The sequence below is a fragment of the Propithecus coquereli genome, unplaced genomic scaffold (assembly GCF_000956105.1).
Source record: "Propithecus coquereli isolate 6110/MARCELLA unplaced genomic scaffold, Pcoq_1.0 Scaffold57, whole genome shotgun sequence".
NCBI lineage: Eukaryota > Metazoa > Chordata > Mammalia > Primates > Indriidae > Propithecus > Propithecus coquereli.
This window is the reverse complement of record NW_012151618.1, coordinates 7702755-7723049: the sequence shown is the minus strand read 5'-3', so window position 1 is coordinate 7723049 and position 20295 is coordinate 7702755. Positions and strand designations below refer to the sequence as shown.

The 20295-nt window shown below is 34.7% G+C and overlaps 1 protein-coding gene across 3 annotated transcripts in view; it reads right to left on the bottom strand.

Moving 5' to 3' along the window:
* Nucleotides 1-20295, bottom strand: part of RNF111 (ring finger protein 111) — a 104111-nt gene that overhangs the window by 52234 nt on the left and 31582 nt on the right. For all 3 annotated transcript variants that reach the window (XM_012658092.1, XM_012658091.1, XM_012658090.1), the window contains exon 2: nt 1173-2068. In XM_012658092.1, coding sequence (XP_012513546.1) covers nt 1173-2049 — 877 coding nt within the window. In that variant the 5' untranslated portion in view covers nt 2050-2068. The remainder of the gene's footprint in view (nt 1-1172; nt 2069-20295) is intronic.

The following is a 20295-nucleotide window of genomic DNA, read 5'->3' as shown; positions in this document are numbered from 1 at the left end:
CGTGAGCCACTGCGCCCAAAAAAAAAAACAAAAAAAAAACTGAACATGGCTAAGCCTAAGATTAAGAACAAGGTTACTGGTATTAGGGTTCTGGTAAGAATAGAAAAATAAAAAGGAAAAGGTAAGGGAGTCTTGAAAAAGGAAGGAACCCATATAGAAGAAGAGGAAGAAAGGAGGAGAAATGGCCCATCTGAACAGTAGAATAGCAGACTTGGACCTTGACAGGCAGGACATCAGGCAAAAACTGGAAAAGCTTGTGTCAATATTAGAAACCATGATCCTAGTCCTTTTAAAAGCTCTCCCATTTTCCTACATGGATGAATTGTAAAGAAAGAATAAATTTTATAAGTTATTAAAAAGAAAAAAAAAACTCTCTCCCTTTACCCCATTCCCTTATTCCCCAAGAAATTACCTTTTCCTTCAGTTCAGACTTAACTCTTCAATGCTCACTTCTACAACTTGCTTTAAATTACAACTAAACAAACGATGCATTATCTTAGGATGGTTTGTACACATGGAACATACTTGTCTGCAAATAAACTTACTCTACTTAAATTTAATTGATGAAGTATGTTTTACTGAGCACTGTCAGGTCTAAAAGTTTATGGGTCCTGGCATTTAGAATAAAAGTTACCATTCAAATACTTGAAATTATTTTTCAGTTGTAAAGAACATGACAAGGTAACAGCAAACAACAAGAACAGAGTACTTAAAGAAAAAATAATATTAAGCAGTCTTTCTCATGACTAGAATTGTTCTTACTATGGTTAGATGTGAAAAAAATCCATCTGAATTTTTTTCACAGGTGTCTTATATTTTTCATAGGTATCTGAAAAAGTATTCATAAAAGTTAAACATATAAAAGCACTATAAGAAAATAATTGTGCACCATTAATCAACTCATATAAAATATGTGTACAATAACATAAATGGTTATTCTAAAAAAAAACCCAACTCTGACTTTACTTTTGTCACTAGAAAATTTTAAAATTTTTCTCTTAGAGTTATGGTTTAATACTACAATTGGTAATTTATTGATATGGCTTAAAAATAAGTTAACAGAGCCTGATATTCCTTCTAAAATGAAATCACTAAGACACAGAAACAAGAAAATAAGAACAAATACAATGCAATAGGTTCCATGTTTTACTCAACTTAAGAAACATTTTTACCTGAGGGAACGGCTGGATTGTTTTGGTGGTTTTCACTGGCAGAAACAAACAAATCTTCTCCTTCAGTTGACGAGCTGGAAGAGGATTCACTGCTGAGGTCATTCTCACTAGAACTACTAGAACTGGGCAGCAATGCATATTTTCTTCGGGCTAACACTTCTCGTTTTTTCCTCTGCATTAATATCCTCTCTTTTTGTTTCTGTGTCCTCTGTGAGGAATTATTTTTCAAAAATCTCTTTCTGCATGGAAGTCTCCTTAATGAATTGCTATGAAAACAGGGTCTTTTCATTAACAATCCCGATACGGATTCTGTCTCTGTCCGAGGCCACTTTTGGGACCGTGCACTGTGACTTCTACTTTTAGCACTCAAAATGGTCTGGGAATGTCTTACAGAGACTTCTTTATCCTCATCAGAAGTCACAGTATCAGAATCCCCAAAATGAAGACTAGATGAAGGAGAAGAAAGACAATCACTAAAGGAGGAATCATTATCTTCATCACTTGGTGTTTCTAGATGTTGCCTCAATCCTAATATTCCCTGGTTCTCTTTAACACAATTCTGCACATAGGAAGGGCCGGCCTGCTGGCTTTTGCGTTTTTTCCTCACAACAACACTTTTTTCTTGTTCTTGTTGGTTACCATTCATGTCCTTCTCTTGTTTTTGAGAATCATCACACAGGTGAGAGAATTCATTCCCCACTTTACTATTTATCATCTCAACTCCCGCAGGAAAACTTTTGGCTGCCCCAAGGGGCTCCGGATGCAAAAGGATCCCTTTCAGACTCTCCTGTGTCTTTGGTGCATCAGAAGGAATCTCCCTCTTCATATCCACTTTTAAGGTATAGAGCTCGTTATATTCAGGAGTCCATTGAGACATGGGAAACTTTAAAGAAGGCCTAGAAGACACAATTAGATATTAAAAAGATTTTTAATGTGTTATATTATTTAATTGAAGAGTTCTCAAATTCCACTGAGAACATCCCTTGTAACAGGGCACAACCGCCTTTTCCTCATCAGGATACAAAATGGCTCTTATGAATCATTTTACTATTCTTATAAAACATTTTTCTCTGATAGCTCTACCCATGTACCCAATTTTGGAAAATACAGTAAGTATCACAGAGTATAAACCTAGTTGAAAACTTCCATTAACCAAAAACTGATCTTACTATATATCTTGCTACCTTCAGCAATATAACATACCTGGTCAAATCAAACAATTTCTTCAAAACCTATTATATTAAAAACAGATGAAAGGATTAGAATTAAAAAGGCTGATTAGTCAACCTGTTTTTCTCCTGGTATGACAATTTAAAGTGGTAATTATTAAATTAAATATTTTCTATACTATTTATTTAATGGTTACTACATTGGATGGATTACTATTAATAATGAACTAATATGAATACAGCTCCTCTTTCCTAAGGTTCTTTCCTTCATAGTACCCTATTAGTTCTCTAATGAGAATCTGAATTCTCCTGATAGACAACAGGCACAACTATTGCATTATAGATTTTTCAGACACAGAAAGACTAGAGCCAAGACTGTGAGTTGCTGAAGATCATTCAATTAAATAAGCAGCAGAACATAAAATCAACCTTCCTACAGCTAATCTAAGTTTATCTAAATCATTTGCCCTTTTAAAGTATCAATTGCTGAACATGGGAACTTGAACTTAAAGCATCTACATCAAAGTAATGTATATACGAGACTAGAGATACTGTAAAAGTAGTAAGTACCATGACTCCAAATGGAACATCCTCATCAGAAAGGCAGTCAATGTAACAACGAGCTTTACTAGCATAAAATATAAGTATCTAAAAAATGTTAGCATATTTTTTATTAACTATAACATACACACATACATTCTAAGTTTATAGATTGAAGAACACTCAACAAAACGAACACATTTATGTAACTAGCACACAGATGGAGAAAAATAACATAACCAGCACCCCATAAATCTCTTTCCCATCACTACCACCCACCCACCAAGAGTTGTTAACCATTATCCTAATTTCTAAAACCACAGATTTGTTTTGCCCTCAACATACATTTTTAAACCACTTCCTAAAAAGAGAGGAAAACAGATATTTAGTAGGAAGTTCTTTCCCTCTCCACAAATGACAGTTATAGAAATACACAATCTCACAAGTTTGCCACTTTATTTTAATATATAACTTTATTATCAGAACAAATGACAGTAATTAAGACATGGAATGACCTATTTCTATAGAAAGTTATCAAATCCCCTATCTTCTTTTATTCTTATTTACCAAAACAGGCAGTACTGTGTTCGAGATAAGCCATCAAGCCCTGTCTGGAGTTTAGCAGGATGAGTGATAAAGGAGGAACAGAAAGACGAGTAAACATACGAACACGGCAATGAGCAAATTACAGGAGACAGCCAATCAGACAAGGATCATCATAATTAAAGGCACAAAAACACAAGTCACAATGACAAGGCACAGGTACAGAGTTAAGGCGGGCCCCAAGAGAATGGCTATAATAAAAAAAACAAATAACAACTGCTTCAGAGGACATAAAGAAATTGGAATTCTCATATTAAAGCATTGCTGGTGGAAATGTAAAACAGTGCAGCCACTATGGGAAGCGGTAAACAGAGATTTAACATATGACCCAGCATTTCCACTGCTAGATACACACCCAAGAGAAATGAAAAGATACAGTTACACAAAAACTTATACATAGTACTATTAGTCATAACTGCCAAAAAGTGGAAACAACATGGACGTCCATCAACTGATAAATGAATTCATATAATAGATTATTATTCACCAATCTAAAGAAATGAAGTATAGTAGTCCCCCCTTATCTGTACAGTTTTGCTTACTGTGATTTGTTACCTATAGTATAGTACAATAAGATATTTTGAAAGAGAAAGAGAATATATTCACATAACTTTTATTATAGTATATTAATTGTTCTATTTTTAGTTATTGTTGTTAATCTCTTACTCTAACTTATACATTAAACTTTATCACAAGTGTGTAAGCATAGGAAAAAATATAGTATTTGTAGCATTCAGTACTACCCGAGGTTTCAGACATCCACTGGGGGCCTTGGAATGTTTTCCCCTTACTGTATTGATTCATACAACATGGATAAACAATATGAATGTACAATATCATGTACATTATGTTAAGTACAAGAAAACAGTCACAAGAGATGACATAATTTGAAATTCCTTTTATTTGAAATCTCCAGAATGGGCAAATCTATAGAAAGTAGATTAGCAGTAGCCTAGGGCTGGGGATAATAGGAGGATTAGGGTGTGATGGCCAAAAAGTAATGGTTTCTTTTCGGTGAACTGAAAATGTTCTAAAATTGATTTTGCTGATGGCTGTTCCACTCTGGGAATATACTAAAAAGCACTAAAATTATATCTCAATAAAATTACCACCGAAAAGTCAAGAGGGAGCGTATCAAGATTTCTGGGCATAACTATAGATCCCATCCGCAAGAGAAGAGTCATGATGTCTCTTGGAAAGATCGAGGGTTCTTCCACAAGTCCACATCTCCCCAAGATTTGTGTTGAGTTGGATCTCTGAGGAGATCATCTTTATTTGTTGAAGAACAAAATCTGTTTCAGACCCCTGATCCTTATTTACTGAGTCTTGGTCTTGGTAATGGAGATAATGAGAAGCAAAGGAAATTTGCCCAAAAAACCAGAAAAATTCTGAGAAAATGGATCTGTAAATTGATTTACAAAGAAGTGATTTATAGCATAATTAACTAAACCTGATTTCTTTTTCATCATTTTCGGAAGCCAAAACAATAAACACTTTATGGTTAATCTGCTCTGGCTTTTGCTCAATTTGGTCTGCCTACTGAGGTGGAGGAGGGTGAGGGAAAAGAGTGGTTTGGTGTATGGTATGACGTGTGTCTACACACCAGTAACTATTCTGAGTTACTTATGTTATTCAGTCATTAAATGCAAGATTAACATCCCATATTAACTAAGAGGTTCCCACCCAGGGAGTACAAATTCGTGTTCTATTTTGAGCTGAGAAAAAGAGGGAGTAAATTCATGAAAAGAAATAAATCTAAGTACTGCATTTTTTAACTAAAAAGGAAGCAAAAATAAAACAATGAATAAGGAATGTTTTAAAACTATTTGCTATTGATAAAAATCATAATCTAGTCTTTTATGTCTGTAAAAAGTATTGGCTGATCTAAATTATAAAGGAGGCAAATATGTAAAAGATATATCTATCTCCTTGGTCACATTATAACTGGTTTGTTATTACACATTGTTTCAATACTGAAACCATACTGCTAGTCCCTCTTTGTGCAGGTTTGATTCAATAATTTTATTATGTCATGACAGCATACTAATTACTCCTAACATTAGTGTAGCATATACCACTTAGTAAACCTTGTTCTAAAAAAACATAAGAGCTAAAAAATACTAACTTTCAAAACTAAAAATCATGGTTAAGATTTAACAATTTACATTATAAATGAGTTTATATGAGCATAAGGAAAATCCCATTAAGATTTACCCATATAACTTTGAGGAATTCTACTTCTAAACCATGATACATTTATTGGTTATGATCCTTCACTACAAATTATCAATATAAATACTTGTTTCAAATCTGAATAAAAACTTAGTGATTAATTTTACATGACTAAAAGAACAAGATTTTAAAAGAAAAAAGCCACAGATGATTTGGCTTTCTCTATAAAAGCTTTAGAGATTACCAGAAAATGAACTAGAAATATACCTACAGTTTAACTATCTTTTTTCATACAATTAAATGATATAAATAATACTTGTACCATGGGGATATTACTTAGGGTATGCATTAAATTTTTATTTATTTATTTTTGAAACTGTGTCTCATTCTGTTGCTCAGGCTGGTCTCAAACACCTGGGCTCAAGTGATCCTCCTACCTCAGCCTCCCAAGTACCTGGGATTACAGGCATGTGCCACCAAGCCTGGCTTAATATTAAATTTTTAATTCTCTTCTATGGATATTTATTTTACAATGTGCCAGTTTAAGTGTATTAAATCAATTGTCTGACAGAATATTCTCCTCTACTATCTAAATGCTTTATAACTACCATTACTCATGGCTAGATAGTGCAGATATCATGCTTTGTTATATTCTAAATAGTCAAAATTTCATTAGCAAGAAAGGTATTTCCCCCACCAAAAGGCATCACTCTGAATTCTTAACTGCATTAACGAAGTGCTCGTTTCACCTAAATTTCTTAAAAGAGATTTCTGCTAAGAGTATACAATGTAGTAACATACTCCATTCTGAAAAGAACCGTGATAAACTGATTAGCAAATAATTAACTTGCAGCCTGATATTTGGTAGAAAGGAGGAAGTTACACTGAGAATAACTGTTGTGAAACTATAAGATAAACTCAATTTCTTTATAGGAGGATAGATCTAAAACAAAAACATAAAAACAAACCAACGATCAATGCAACCTACCCTGAATAGACAATAAGGTTCAGAAAATATACCGTCAGCTATTACGAAAAGATTTGGATCCTTGGTGACCATGAAAATCAAGATAAAATAAATAATTACAGACAATTCACTAATAGGTCTAAAAGAGGGAAGTATATATATATCATGTTATCAGAGCACAGAAAAAAATAAGATAGTGTAAAGAGACTTCCAGGATAAAATCACAGAATACAAAAAATTGCCATTTGTTGAACCAACAGTTCCAAAGGGTCTACTACAGTGATATTAGGAACTGCTATGAGACATTAATCAGCAATATTAACAGTCTAAAAGCAAAAACACATAGTACCCACCCTCGAAAAAATTAACAGATTGAGGAAAGAGATAAATAGAGATTTCAAGGAATGACTGTAAGGATATTTAACCCACACAGCAGACACAGTGACTGGGAAGGGTTTGAAGAGAAATTCATAGTTTGAAAGATAAATAAGCATCAAGAAAAGGATAACAGTATAGGTGGGGGACACATGAAGCAGAAGAGATAGGGTCATTCTAAAATGTTTTTATTCTGAAGACAATAGACACACCTTCAAAAACCTTAAACTGGAAAGTTACATTATTAGTTTTACTTTCAGTGGATCATCTGGTAATACAATATGAAAAAAGGACTGAAGGAGCCAAAACTGGAAAAAAAAACAGTTAAGAGGTTGTTACTGGCCTCTCCCTAGTGGATAAGGCTAGGGGCAGGCTGGAGTGTTGAAAAGAAAAAGAAAAAAAAAAGAGGTTGTTATTATATAAGGTGAGAAAATACACAGACAATAAGGGACCAGCAATTGGGACAGGGTAAGCATAAAATCCAGAAGTAATGAAAGACAGAATCACCAGGATTCTATTAACTTTGGATAGGAAATATCCATTGCTACCATCCTAGTCCAAATTATTACCATCTTTGCCTATAACACTGCAACAGACTCCTGACTTGGTTTTCTTATTTCTACCAACAGTCCATTTCTATACTTGGGTATATCCTAAGAATATAAATCACATCATATCACATTCCTGTTTTAAAATCCTCTGATGGTTTCCAAACATTTCAAAAATAAAATTCCAACTCTATAGCATAGCTTACAAGACCCTTTATAATCTCATGTCCCTGTCAGTAGCTCTTAACCACCTCACTTCTTTATTCACTATACTGCAGCCAAACTGGCTTTCTTTCTGTTCCTTGAGCATGACAAGCTTTCTCTACCTCGAGGCCTTTGCACTTCGTATAATGCTTTTCCTAAAGATTTCTGAAAGGCTATCCTAGCTTCTGTTCACCATTCAGATCTTGGCTTAAATGTCATCTCTTTGGAGAGGTCTTCCCTGACTGCTCTGTGGCAGGCAGGAGAATGTGCCTTGCAGACTTCCATATAAGGAAAGCTTAATTGATCAAGAGCCCAGCTGCTATGCTCTGAAATCCATCACTGCATTTGCCCAAAGTTCACACTTCCTGTTGACTATCCTGGCCAATGACTGAATTAGGCCTGTTCCTTGGAGACACAGAACTCCTTTGATGGCTTACTGGCTCTAGGACTCCCTGATGACCTTGCTGAAACTTCCTTAGACTACACCTAACCTTCCCTTCCTCTTTCCTTCACTTATGATCAGACTTACATCATGGTCTGACAGCATTCTCAGTATTCCCTGGTTCCCTGCTCATTGTCTCTCACAGGCATTTCCCCTAATAAAATTCTTACACCTTATACCTAAGAGAATACTATCGACAGAGTGAAAAGGCAACCCATGAAATGGGAGAAAATATCTGCAAATTATGTATCTGATAAGGGACTGATATCTAGAATATATAAAGAACTCCTAGAATTCAACAAAAAAACAGACAACCCGATTAAAAAATGGGCAAAGGATTTGAATAGTAATTTCTCCAAGGAAGATATACAAGTGGGTACAATAAGCTCATGAAGACTGGAAGACTTGAGGCAATAAAAAAAAATAACAAAAAAAAATAAACTCAAGAAGAGATGCTCAGTAACATCACTGATCATTAGGGAAATGCAAATCGAAAATACAAGATATCACTTCAGAACCATTCAGGTAACTATTACCAAAAACAAAATAACAAGCGTTGGCTAGGATATGGAGAAACTAGAACCCTTGTACTACTAACCCACTACTGGTGGGACTGCAAAATGGTATAGCTGCCGGGGAAAATAGTACAGTGATTCCTGAAAAAATTAAACATAGAACTACCATACAATCCAGCAATTCCACTTCTGGATATATATCTAAATGAAAGCATGGACTTTAGCATGTATTTGTACACCCACGATCATAGCAGCATTATTCACAACACCCAAAAGGTGGAGGCAACCCAAGTGTCCATCAACAGATGAATGGATAAACAAAATGTGATATATACATACAGTGGAGTATTATTTAGCCTTATAAACAAAATCCTGACATGCTACAATATGGATGAACCTTGAAGACATTATGCTAAGTGAAATAAGCAGACACAAAAAGACAAATACATGACTCCACTTATATGAAGTACCCATAGTAGTCAAATTCATAGACAGAAAGAAAAATGGTGGTTGCAAAGGGCTAGGGAAGAGGAGAATGGGAGTTAGTGTTTAATGGGTACAGAGTTTCAGTTGGGGAAGATGAAAAAGTTTTGGAGATGGATGATGGTGATGTTGCACAACAATGTGAATATACTTAATGACAAACTGTACACTTAAAAATGGTAAATGTTATGTACATTTTACCACCAAAAAAAAAAAAACAAAAAAACTCCTTGCACATTTAATCTAATCTTGGCATCTGCTTCTCAGAGGATCCAGACTAACACACACTCCATTTAAAGAACCATCCTCTCTTCCCCATCACTCAAATTCATATTCTGTTTTTTATAAAGTACTTGCCACTAACTGAAATGATCCTGTTAGCCTATTTATTATACAAGTCTTCTCACTAGAATGCAAGTTCCAAGAAATCAGGAATCTTATCTGCCTGATCTCTAGCAACTAAAACATTTGATTAGCACATAGTAGGCACTCAATGAATTTTTTATTGCATTAATCAATAAAAGAATGGGTAGACAGAAGAAATAAGTTCTAATGTTCGTAGCAGAGTAGGGTGACTACAGTTAACAATGTATTGTTACTTCAAATGTATATTTGTATTGTATACTTCAAAATAGCTAGAAGAGAGGACCTGAAATGCTCCCAACACATAGAAATGATAAATACTCAAGGTGATGGAAACTCCAAATACCCTGACTTGATCATTACACAGTCTATGCATTTAATAAAATATCACATGTACCGATAAATATGTATATTATATATTGAGAGAAAGTTTTTATGAAAACGAATAAAAGGGAAGTATAAAAAATGGCTGCTGTACTTCTAGCTTGGGTACCTAAGAATATGTTGATGCCAATCACTAAGATATGAGAATAATAGTAATAATAAAATTAGGAAAATGATATCTAATATTATTTAAACATTTTTTATCAATCAACTTCCAGTTTCAAGAGCTCTGGAACCACAACAGACATTTAAAGTATAGCTGGGGGTCCACCAGGCACTTAAAATAGAGAAACTGAACACAAAAGAGAACAGTAGGGAACCAAGAGATTTGTTCCTATATAAAACTGGTAAACTGCTGCCCACACGGCCTCATGGCCCTCAGGCCTGCCAAGAGGGTGTGGGTGACGGCGGCCTTTTTATTTAAACAAATAAATTAATTAATTAATTTAAAAACTGATCTGCACACTACTTCTTGAGTCACAGTAAATACTAAATAGGAAAGTGGTTGTATCTTCCAGAAATTCTATAAAGATCACTCTTCATGTCCCTTAGGGTCTCAGGCTCAAAAGTAAATATTCAAACTAGAGAACTGGCTTGATTCAGCTCACAGACATGCTTTGTTTATCCTACACAATTCAGGGGGAAAAATGGTTAATGGTGAAACACTAGAGCCATTCTCATTAAAATCACGAAGAAAAAAAGGTATTCATTGCTATAAAACTTTGTTCTAGAAAGGCTAGATAAGTCATTCAAATAAGAATGGGCATAAATATTAAAAAGGTAATTCTTTCATTATTTGCAGATGACACTGACAAATGAAATCAACATTGGTAAACCACTGGAAATAGTAAGGCCAGTTACGTATATGTTTATCACAATAATATTCAAAAATCAATGACTATCCTTTATACAAACAGAAGCTAGTTAGAAAATACTACAGAATAACAAAAAATATACCACTCACAATAGGGATGAAAAGATTTAACACTTTGTATCAAATTTAACAAGAGATCCACAGGACCTTTATGAAAACAATTATAACAATGTCAATTATGCAAATACTAATCAAAAATTCAATGTGATCCCAAAATATCAGCAAATTTTTTCAATTATATGTGTTTTTCTTTTCTTTTTTTCCTAAGACAGAGTCTCGCTCTGTTGCCCGGTCTAGAGTGCTGTGGCGTCAGCATAGCTCACAGCAACCTCAAACTCCTGGGCTCAAGCAATCCTCCTGCCTCAGCCTCCCGAGTAGCTGGGACTACAGGCGCTCACCACCACGCCTGGCTAATTTTTCATTTCTATTTTTTTTAGTTGCTCAGCTACTTTTTTCTATATTTAGTAGAGATGGGGTCTTGCAACTGCTCAGGCTGGTCTCGAACTGCTGACCTCAAGCAATCCTCCTGCCTTGGCCTCCCAGAGTGCTAGGATTACAGGTGTGAGCCACTGCGCTTGGCCCAAATTTCTTCAATTATAAAACAAGGTAAACTAGCATGTCATTTCCCCTCACCTTCAAAGGTTCTGTCATCCCTAGTCCACCAGAACACTGGAGATTTATTCATTGTTACGTGTTAAACAGCTCAGAATTTCTCTTTACTTTTCTCAGGTTCAAAGTAAAATCTAGATACCCTCTGGGTAGACAGGAGGAAGGAAAGGGAATCTCCTTATCGGATGGCTCTATGCTGATACAATAAGGAATTTCCTATTATTTGCCAGAGTCACCCTGGTCAGTCTTTTGGTTGCATTTAAAAGTCATTGGATTAAGAATAGTCCTATCTTGGCTAGGAGTGGTGGCTCACGCTGTAATCCTAGCACTCTGGGAGGCTGAGGCGGGAGGATCACTGGAGGTCAGCAGTTCGAGATCAGCCTGAGCAAGAGTAAGACTCCGTCTCTACTAAAAATAGAAAAAATTAGCCAGGCATGGTGGTGCACACTTGTAGTCCCAGCTACTCAGGAGGCTGAGGTAGGAGGATAGCCTGAGCCCAGGAGTTTGAGGCTGCTGTGAGCTAGGCTGACGCCATGGCACTCTACCCCAGGCAACAGAGTAAGACTCAATCTCAAAAAAAAAAAAAAAAGAAAGTAATAATTTATATGGAGTGTGAAGAGATTAAGGGACCTAAATCCAAAGATGTCATTCTTCTCTTTAACCTAAACAGATATCTATAGAGACAATGAAATGTTGAGGGGAACTCAACAGGGGTCATCCATGTGAGGAGATACAGGGACATCTACATTTTGTTCCCTGAGTACAACCTTGACCTCAAAAGACTTAGGGTAGCTACATGGATACCTCTTATAATACTTAAAGAGAAAGAGAGAAAAACAAACAAACAAACAAACCAAAAAAAGACTCAGGGTAGAGAATTAGCTGAACTAGCTTCACCAAGAGGAAGATTTCAAGACTAAGAAATCTTACAAAATATTTTCAAAATATTCTAGGAAGCTAGAGAAAATGAAGGCATTGCAGTAACAAAAAAGCTATAGCAAATCTAAGAACTATCAAAAAACATTATGGAAAATAAAATATTCAATGGATACTGAGGGATAAACAGTGATGATGATTATCCATTTAGTGGGATTACTGACAAAAAGGAGTAAATAGTCACACAAAGGTAAGTGCCATTCACTTTGGTACTAAAAGAGATCTGAGTTCCAGTCTTGACTCTGCCCCTGACTATGTAATCTTGGACAGATTACTTAAACTCTCTAATACTGTTTCTAGTCTATAAAATTGGGATAATAATAGTATTTACCTCATAAAATTGCCATATGGGTTAAATAAGAGTACATAACAAAGCACATGGTATAATGGCTGTTATTATTAATTACTTTCCTAGAGGAGCAGGGACATACATAAGTTGTATAACCCTTAAGACCTTCTCTTATACCTAAAAATAAATGAAATCTTTGAGGTCAAGAAGAGTATATAAAATTAACTCCTCCCACAGAACTCTGAAGTATAGAAATAAAGGACCAAATTTCTTTAGCACAAAATTTCTATGAAAGCCAAGAATTTTACAGACATCAGGATTGGAGTTTGGGGAGCTCCATGTTTCAGTTCCCTATATTCTAATACCAGACATTCTGCTTTTGGAAAAAGACAAATTAAATCTCTCTCAAATAATAGGGTTTCTATTTCTCAATGAACTTAGTGATTTTCTCATTTGTCTTGTTTAAGTATTCTAAAATCCTTCAGTATTGACTAATACTTAAGTATCTATCCTGGCAAGCCTGAAGACTATCTAGGAGTCGGTTTCACCTGGTTAGGATGACAGGCCTACAAATCATAGGGTACACTGCACAAATGTCTAACATTCTGGTAAGGAAGCCTAGACTCTAAAATTTATATTGAAACATGAAATATGAGATATAAAGATACTGGTAATTAGCTACTATATAAAAAATGCATCCTGTCAATAAAATCTAAGAGAATTAAACAAAAAAAATTAGAGCTCATTTTAGTGTACTCGCTGCATTTTGCTATAAATAAATACTTTTAAATATCCAGGAATAAATCCAGTAATAACGTTAAAAAATGCAATGGAAAAAAGATCCCATTCACCAAAGCAACAAAAACTCCAAATACATATTTATTCCAAAGTATTAAGCCTAAAAAGAAATGTTTAAGACCTATATGTAAAACACTACAAAACTGTACAACAGGATATTAAAGACAATCCTAATAAGAGCAAGCTATGTCACTTCTAGATGAGACTCCAAACTCCAAATTGGCTGTCACAAATTAGAAGAAATCCATAGTTTTTTAAAACTATAAAACATAAATACCATCACCATGGACATGTAAGGCCTTTAAAAATTCTGTATGTTTTCAAATGGCGTGAATACATAAACCTAAGGATTAAGTCAAATCAATATTGTTTGCATTTAGTTTCTCATCATCTTGTTCACTGGAATTTTAAAATAATTAAAACTCAATTTAAGAAAATAAATAACTGTACAGAGTTATATGCACAACTGAGGGTGATAGAAGCAAAAGGGAAAATTTAAACTCAAATTTTTTTTTTTTAGTTCAGCATATTATGGGGGTACAGATATTTAGGTTACATATTTTGCCCTTGCCCCCCCCAAATTTTTTTCTTTTTTATTAAAAAAAATGTTTTCTATAAAATAAACTGCTAAGCAATCTTTAAAAATGAGGTAGGATCTGTACAAACTCATGGAAAGTAAAGATCATTTTCTTTAAGCGGACTACAAATAAACCTGTTATTAAATGATTCTATTTTGTAAAACAACTTATGCTAATATATGCATGGGAAAAACACAGAAAAATATGCACTTAATAGTTTGGGGCTGAAATTGTAAGGTCTAGGCTTCCATGACTTGGGCTATGTAATAAAATAAAAAAATAAACTGTTGGGTGGAAATTTACAACACTGGGTTGGGGGCTTTCACCCTTTATGTTACAAATTTCTATATATTTTATGAAAAGCAACATTTACCAATTTTGAAATCAAATAACATGGATTTTTTTAAAAGAAACAAAAAGCTATAAGAACACAATATATATATATTTTTTTTTTTCCTCTAGATTAGGACACAACTTTGCTAATAGCAGGTTGCCATACAAATCAAATATATGTATGCTAGCATGATTTTTATGGGAATCTTGACTAAGCATAAAATTCCTCCTTAGTGACCAGAAATGACCACCAATCCTGGACAGCTTAATGATATAATAGGGCAGATACTGAGAGAAGGCATATGATCATTGGCAAAGTTGAATGCAGTGATTAAATTTGAGAACTGATTTTCAGTTATTAATATCAGTCTACAGTTCTAGGCACACTGTTTTTGAAGTTATCTTTATAAAGAAGTTTTCATGCTTAGGAAGTAATAATTTATCATTGAAGCATTTCACAAAATCTTCCATCATTAAAAGTATAACATTATTATTGTTTGGTTAACTGAAAAGAATAAGAGTTCAAAAAATAACATGCAAGGAAAACAAACCTCCACAATCTTTTGTTCTTGATACTGCAAGTAATCAATCTGCCAACTTTCAAAGCTTCAAACTTATAACCTACTCTTAGAGATTTCTGTGATTCAAAGTCCAGTTTCCAAAACTGAACCTTAAGCAGCCTCCAGGTTTCCTTGGAGATTGGAACTCAGTGAACTGAAGAGTTCTCTCTTTTTTAAAGTGATAGATGCCAACTTAAAGATGATTAATATTTTTATAATATTTGGAAAGATATCTGCTTTTAAATGTTTTAAAATTTAACGATCTGTAAGAAGTAGTGTAAAATGAAACCATCTGGTTAGGTAAATTGCTAAACAAGGCCTTAAATCTTTACGGCAGCACATTTAACATTTTTAACTAATTTTTTGTAATATAAAATATTGCTTGGTCTTTTTCTTATGAATAAGCATTGTTATATATGCTGAATGATGCTAAAGAAGAAAGAGATCAAAATAAAAAACACAAAAATAATTATTGTCAATTACACAGGACTCTTTGAAGAGAACAATCGCACTGAGACAATGAGCACATCCTTGTGAGAAGTAGGGAATACTGTTTCAAATAGGCAGGGTGGAACAAAATTAGGGTGAGCTAAAAAGTCAAGATGAAAAATTCTGACTGATATAGTATATGTTCAATTATTCAAATAATTACACAATAACTACTTCATATGCTAGATTTGTGGGCAGAGAGGTAAGTAAGATATACGGTCCTATCCTTCAAGAAGTTCACAATTTATTAATAGTGTGACAGAAGTTAAAAATATAATTAATCAAAACACTGAAGGTTATAAACATGTTATAAATAAAAGCACTCTATAGGAACACAAAAAGGAAGCAATCAGGGCCTCTGATAGTGGCTTGATAAGATGCTCAGGGTGAGGGTAGGCAAGAGAAGAACATTCACTTCAAACAATGCTGAGATACCACAAGAAACGGCAACATCTAAATACTCTTAACGTTTGAGGTATAGGGTTCTTTGTTTTCAGTGGTGGAGAATAAACTGGGGTCAAAATATCAAGAAGTGAGGTATTATATGCTTCTGCTTAACACAGTTTTGGGGACATTTACCAGAGGAGCTGAAGGGAGTAGGCCAGAGGGAAAGTCAGAGAAATCAGGGAGAAAGCTCTTGCAGTGATGGGGCCAAAGAACAGTTTCACCAGATTAACGTGCCAATTGTGACTAACAATATTATCTCAATTTTTATTGAAAAGGTACCAAAAAACTTCGATCATACAATAAAATTGTATATAAATTTATAAGAATGGAAGAATAAACAAAATTCAGAAATATATAAAATACTTATAAAACATGACAGACAATATCTCTAATATGCTAACATACAAAGAGATCCTTCCAACTGTAAGGAAAACGTTAGCTGACTTCTATTTTATTTATAGTATTTTATTTATTTTTATTCCTTATTTCCCTTTTGAGAAAATTAGAGAGCAAAATAACCAAATAGAGAAAGAAAAGATTTAAGTTTTGTCCACAGTAGATACCAACACTAAAAGTTAAAGCTAAATAGCCATTGCTGAACTGTAGAATTTTAAAATAAGAAACTGGAAAGTTTAGAAAACCTTGTAAATAACACTGGTTCTTCCTTCAACTGTTGAGACGCAGAAATACTCTGCTGTTCTGACCAAAACTTTTAGAACTGCAGCTGTTATTTCAAATCAGGTTTTGCAAAAGAGAATTCAGCAATAAATTGTTTCCTAGATCTCGTCCACTCATTTTTCTAAAATGTTTAATAAAGTTTCAAAGCAGAAATAAAATTTAAAGTTCCAATCTCCACTAACTGGAACCAAACTCCAGCTAACACAACTAGAAAGAGACTCCAAGCCCCCTCACCCTGTACCTGTCCTGACAGTCTGTACATCTTTTATCAGTAACTTCCAAGATAAAAAAGCAGGCATTATGGGAGATGTAAGGCTGGGAATAACAGCAGTATTATTATGGAAAATAATACTAATATTAGTATTATTGATGATGATAATTATGATAGTGATGATGATGATGATGATGGAGGAGAGGATCACACTCTAGAAAGTCTGCAATTCCTGTTAACAGAAGTTCTCAAATACACTTCTATCCAGGGCAGTTTTCCTCATGACATTCTTTCTTTTTGCATCCAGAGATCACTTTTTCTTAGGCTCAGAATAAAATGGAACAATCTAACAAACTTGCCTCTACTTGCTTGCCCCTGAAACAAGTATACATTCCTTCCAAAGCTTTCTAACTTTTTTTAAATACTTAAAAATGCTTTTAAAAAGCTGCTTCCCACAGCAAAAAAGTCAAAACATAGATAATATCAGGTATTATAACACAGATACGTGATGCTAAAACCCCTTCACTGTTCATCCAAACATCCAGATTCAAACTTTCCAGGCATTCCACACGGGAAATGAGGAGTCAAGTAAAAAAGGCAGTAGGCCCAGCACTTTGGGAGGCCAAGGTGGGAGGATGAATGGAGCCCAAGAGTTTGGGACTAGCCTGGGGAACACAGTGAGACCCTGTTTCTACAAAAAAAATTTAAAAATTAGCCAGGTGTGCTGGCACACACCTGTAGTTCTAGTTACTCGGGAGGCAGAGAGGCAGGAGGATGGCTTGAGCTCAGTAATTTGAGGTTACAGTGAGTGATAACTGGGTCACTGTGTTTCAGCCTGGGTGACAGAGCGAGATCCTACCTCTTTTTAAAAAAAGCAGGGGAGGGAAGAAATAGCACCAAGTACCCAGATTCTGATTTGTAATACCATTCTCTAATAAAAGGAACCAAGCCTCCTTGGAGAAATTGCTGATTCTAGGACTGGGGTAGGGAAAACACAAGATGAGCCTGGAGCATCTTGTGGTACCAGAAAGTGTAATAAAACACAAAAAAGGATATGGGCATGTCAAAGGGACACTGGAGCCAATCTGAAAGAGCTCCCAATGGCCAAAGCTCAAACAATTTTAGCAACAAAACAAATAATGTAGTATTAGATTCTGGCCCAAAATAAAAAGTATCTGTGAATCCATACTGACATAAATAAATCTCCTTAATAGCACACACACAAAAAAAATAAAACACATACACACAAAAAGTAAAGGAAGGAAAACTTATTTTTAAATAAGAACAGCTAAGGGGTACTTCGAAGCACTAAAGGCGAAAGAGTCTTAATCATTAAATATTAATACTACACTTATCTAAGTGGGAATTAAGGCAAAACAGTAAAATTAAGGCACTTGTTTTTATGTAAGCTAGAAATATTTGTTTTCCACTCTGACAACCTTAATTTTGCTTTTGGACCATAAGAAGTCATCTTCAGCTGGAACATACACCAAACAGAAGGTATCTGTGTGTTATGGACTGATTTGTGTCTCTCAAAATTCATATGCTGAAGTCATAATCCCAAGTACCTCAAAATGTGACAGTATTTAGACATAAGACCTTTAAAAGTGTAATTAATATTAAATGAAGTCCTATGGGTGGGTCCTAATCCAATCTGACTGGTGTCCTTGTAAGAAGAGAAAATTTAGGCATGCAGAGACACCAGGGATGCACACAGAAAGAAAAAAGACCACGTGAGAACACAGCAAAGGCAGCCATCTGCAAATCAAACAGAAAGGCCTCAGGAGAAACCAAACCTGCTGACACCTTGACCTTGGACTTACAGCTCTAGAACTGTGAGAAAACAAAGTTTCGTTGTTTAAGCCACTCAGTCTGTGGTATTTTGTTATGGCAGCCCAAGCAAACTAGTACACTGTGTGGTAAATACTTCCTGAGCACCTTAAACGTGCTAGAATATTCCAAGTATTGTAAATACAAAGATGAGTAAGACACAAGCCAGTCCTTAAGGAGGGAGGATTGCTTAAGATCAGGAATTTGAGACAAGAAGAAGACCTCATCTCTACAAAAAAATAGAAAAATTAGCCGGGTGTGGTGGAATGTGCCTGTAGTCCCAGCTACTCGGGAGGCTGAGGCAAGAGGATCACCTGACGCCAGGAGTTTGAGGTTGCAGTGAGCTATGATGATGCCACTGCACTCTGGCCTGGGTGACAGAGCAACACCCTATCTCAAAAAAAAAAAGAAGGGAGACATATCAGTAGGTAATTACAATGCAGTATAATAAGTGTTATGATAGAGGTATGCACTGAAACATAAAGGAGTAGAACCTAATCTGATTCTAAAGTGGGGGGTATACCAGGAAAAGTTTTCCAGGAAGAATAAAAAGAAAGAGCATGAAATGAGAAGGGATACCTGATTACTCCCCATCCATGACAGAGGCTCCCTGAAGGAAACACATAATTAATAGTGAAGTATACCTAAATATGTGTGCAACACATCTGAAAAACAAAATATTATCTTTTGATAGACAATTTATACTTCAAGATGCCGTTCAAATTCAAACTATTTTTTTAGAATGATTATTGTTCGGAAGAAAAGGGTAAATTACATGACTTCTTGGGAACTTTTGAGCATATGAAAAACTAGACAAAGGTCCACAGAATTACAAAATTTCCATCAGAATCATTCCAATTTATTAATAGAGGGAGGAATCTACTATACTAGACCTAAAGCCCTACGTTCTCCTTTAATCTTCAACATTAACACTAAGCTCCCTACTTCTCTCATCAGGCAGCACAGTCTGAACTTCCTCATTCCCCTCCAGCAGGAAGAGAAAATTGTAAGCTCTAATACACTTAAAACAGATGTGGAATCCAGCTGTAATTTATAAGGAAATTTGCAAAAACTTAAAATAATGCAGCTCTTCTCAATACAACATGTATAACAAGCAGTTATTTTCATAAAATTTTACATTTACACGTAATGGGTTTATTATTTTAATTTCAAAATATCCATTTCCCTTTGTATAGATTCTGGTTGAATGTAGCTGAAGGGAAAGTAATGATGAGGTTAATTCCCAGGATCTAATTATGGTGGTGATTTTTCTTAATATTGCTATAAAGATGCTATGCTGTTAAAATTCAAATATTTTCTTATACTCCATGGAGCTTACCCATAACTCTGGCTACTAATGATCAGGGTGTAAATTATATTCCTGGTCCTACAAATGGCTGGCTGAGTAATCTAGGTTGATCACAGTACTTGTGTTCCCAGTTTCCTTGTATGTAAATTGAGGATCATCGTGGTTTACTAGAATAGATTTATTCAAAATGTTAAAGTTTTCTGTAAATCTATTATTATTTCCCATCATTGAATCTTCTTTGTGAATAGGCCTGGTAGGCTAGATTTTCTGTTGATATAATAGAAAAACAAAAATTCCAAAAGAGTTCTATATAATATGTTTCTCCTTGTTTCTGCTTTCATTGTTCTCTTTACAGGAGGAAGGCAGAATGAGTTGATTGAAATGATTTTAGAAATTCTTTTGATATGGAAAAAAAAA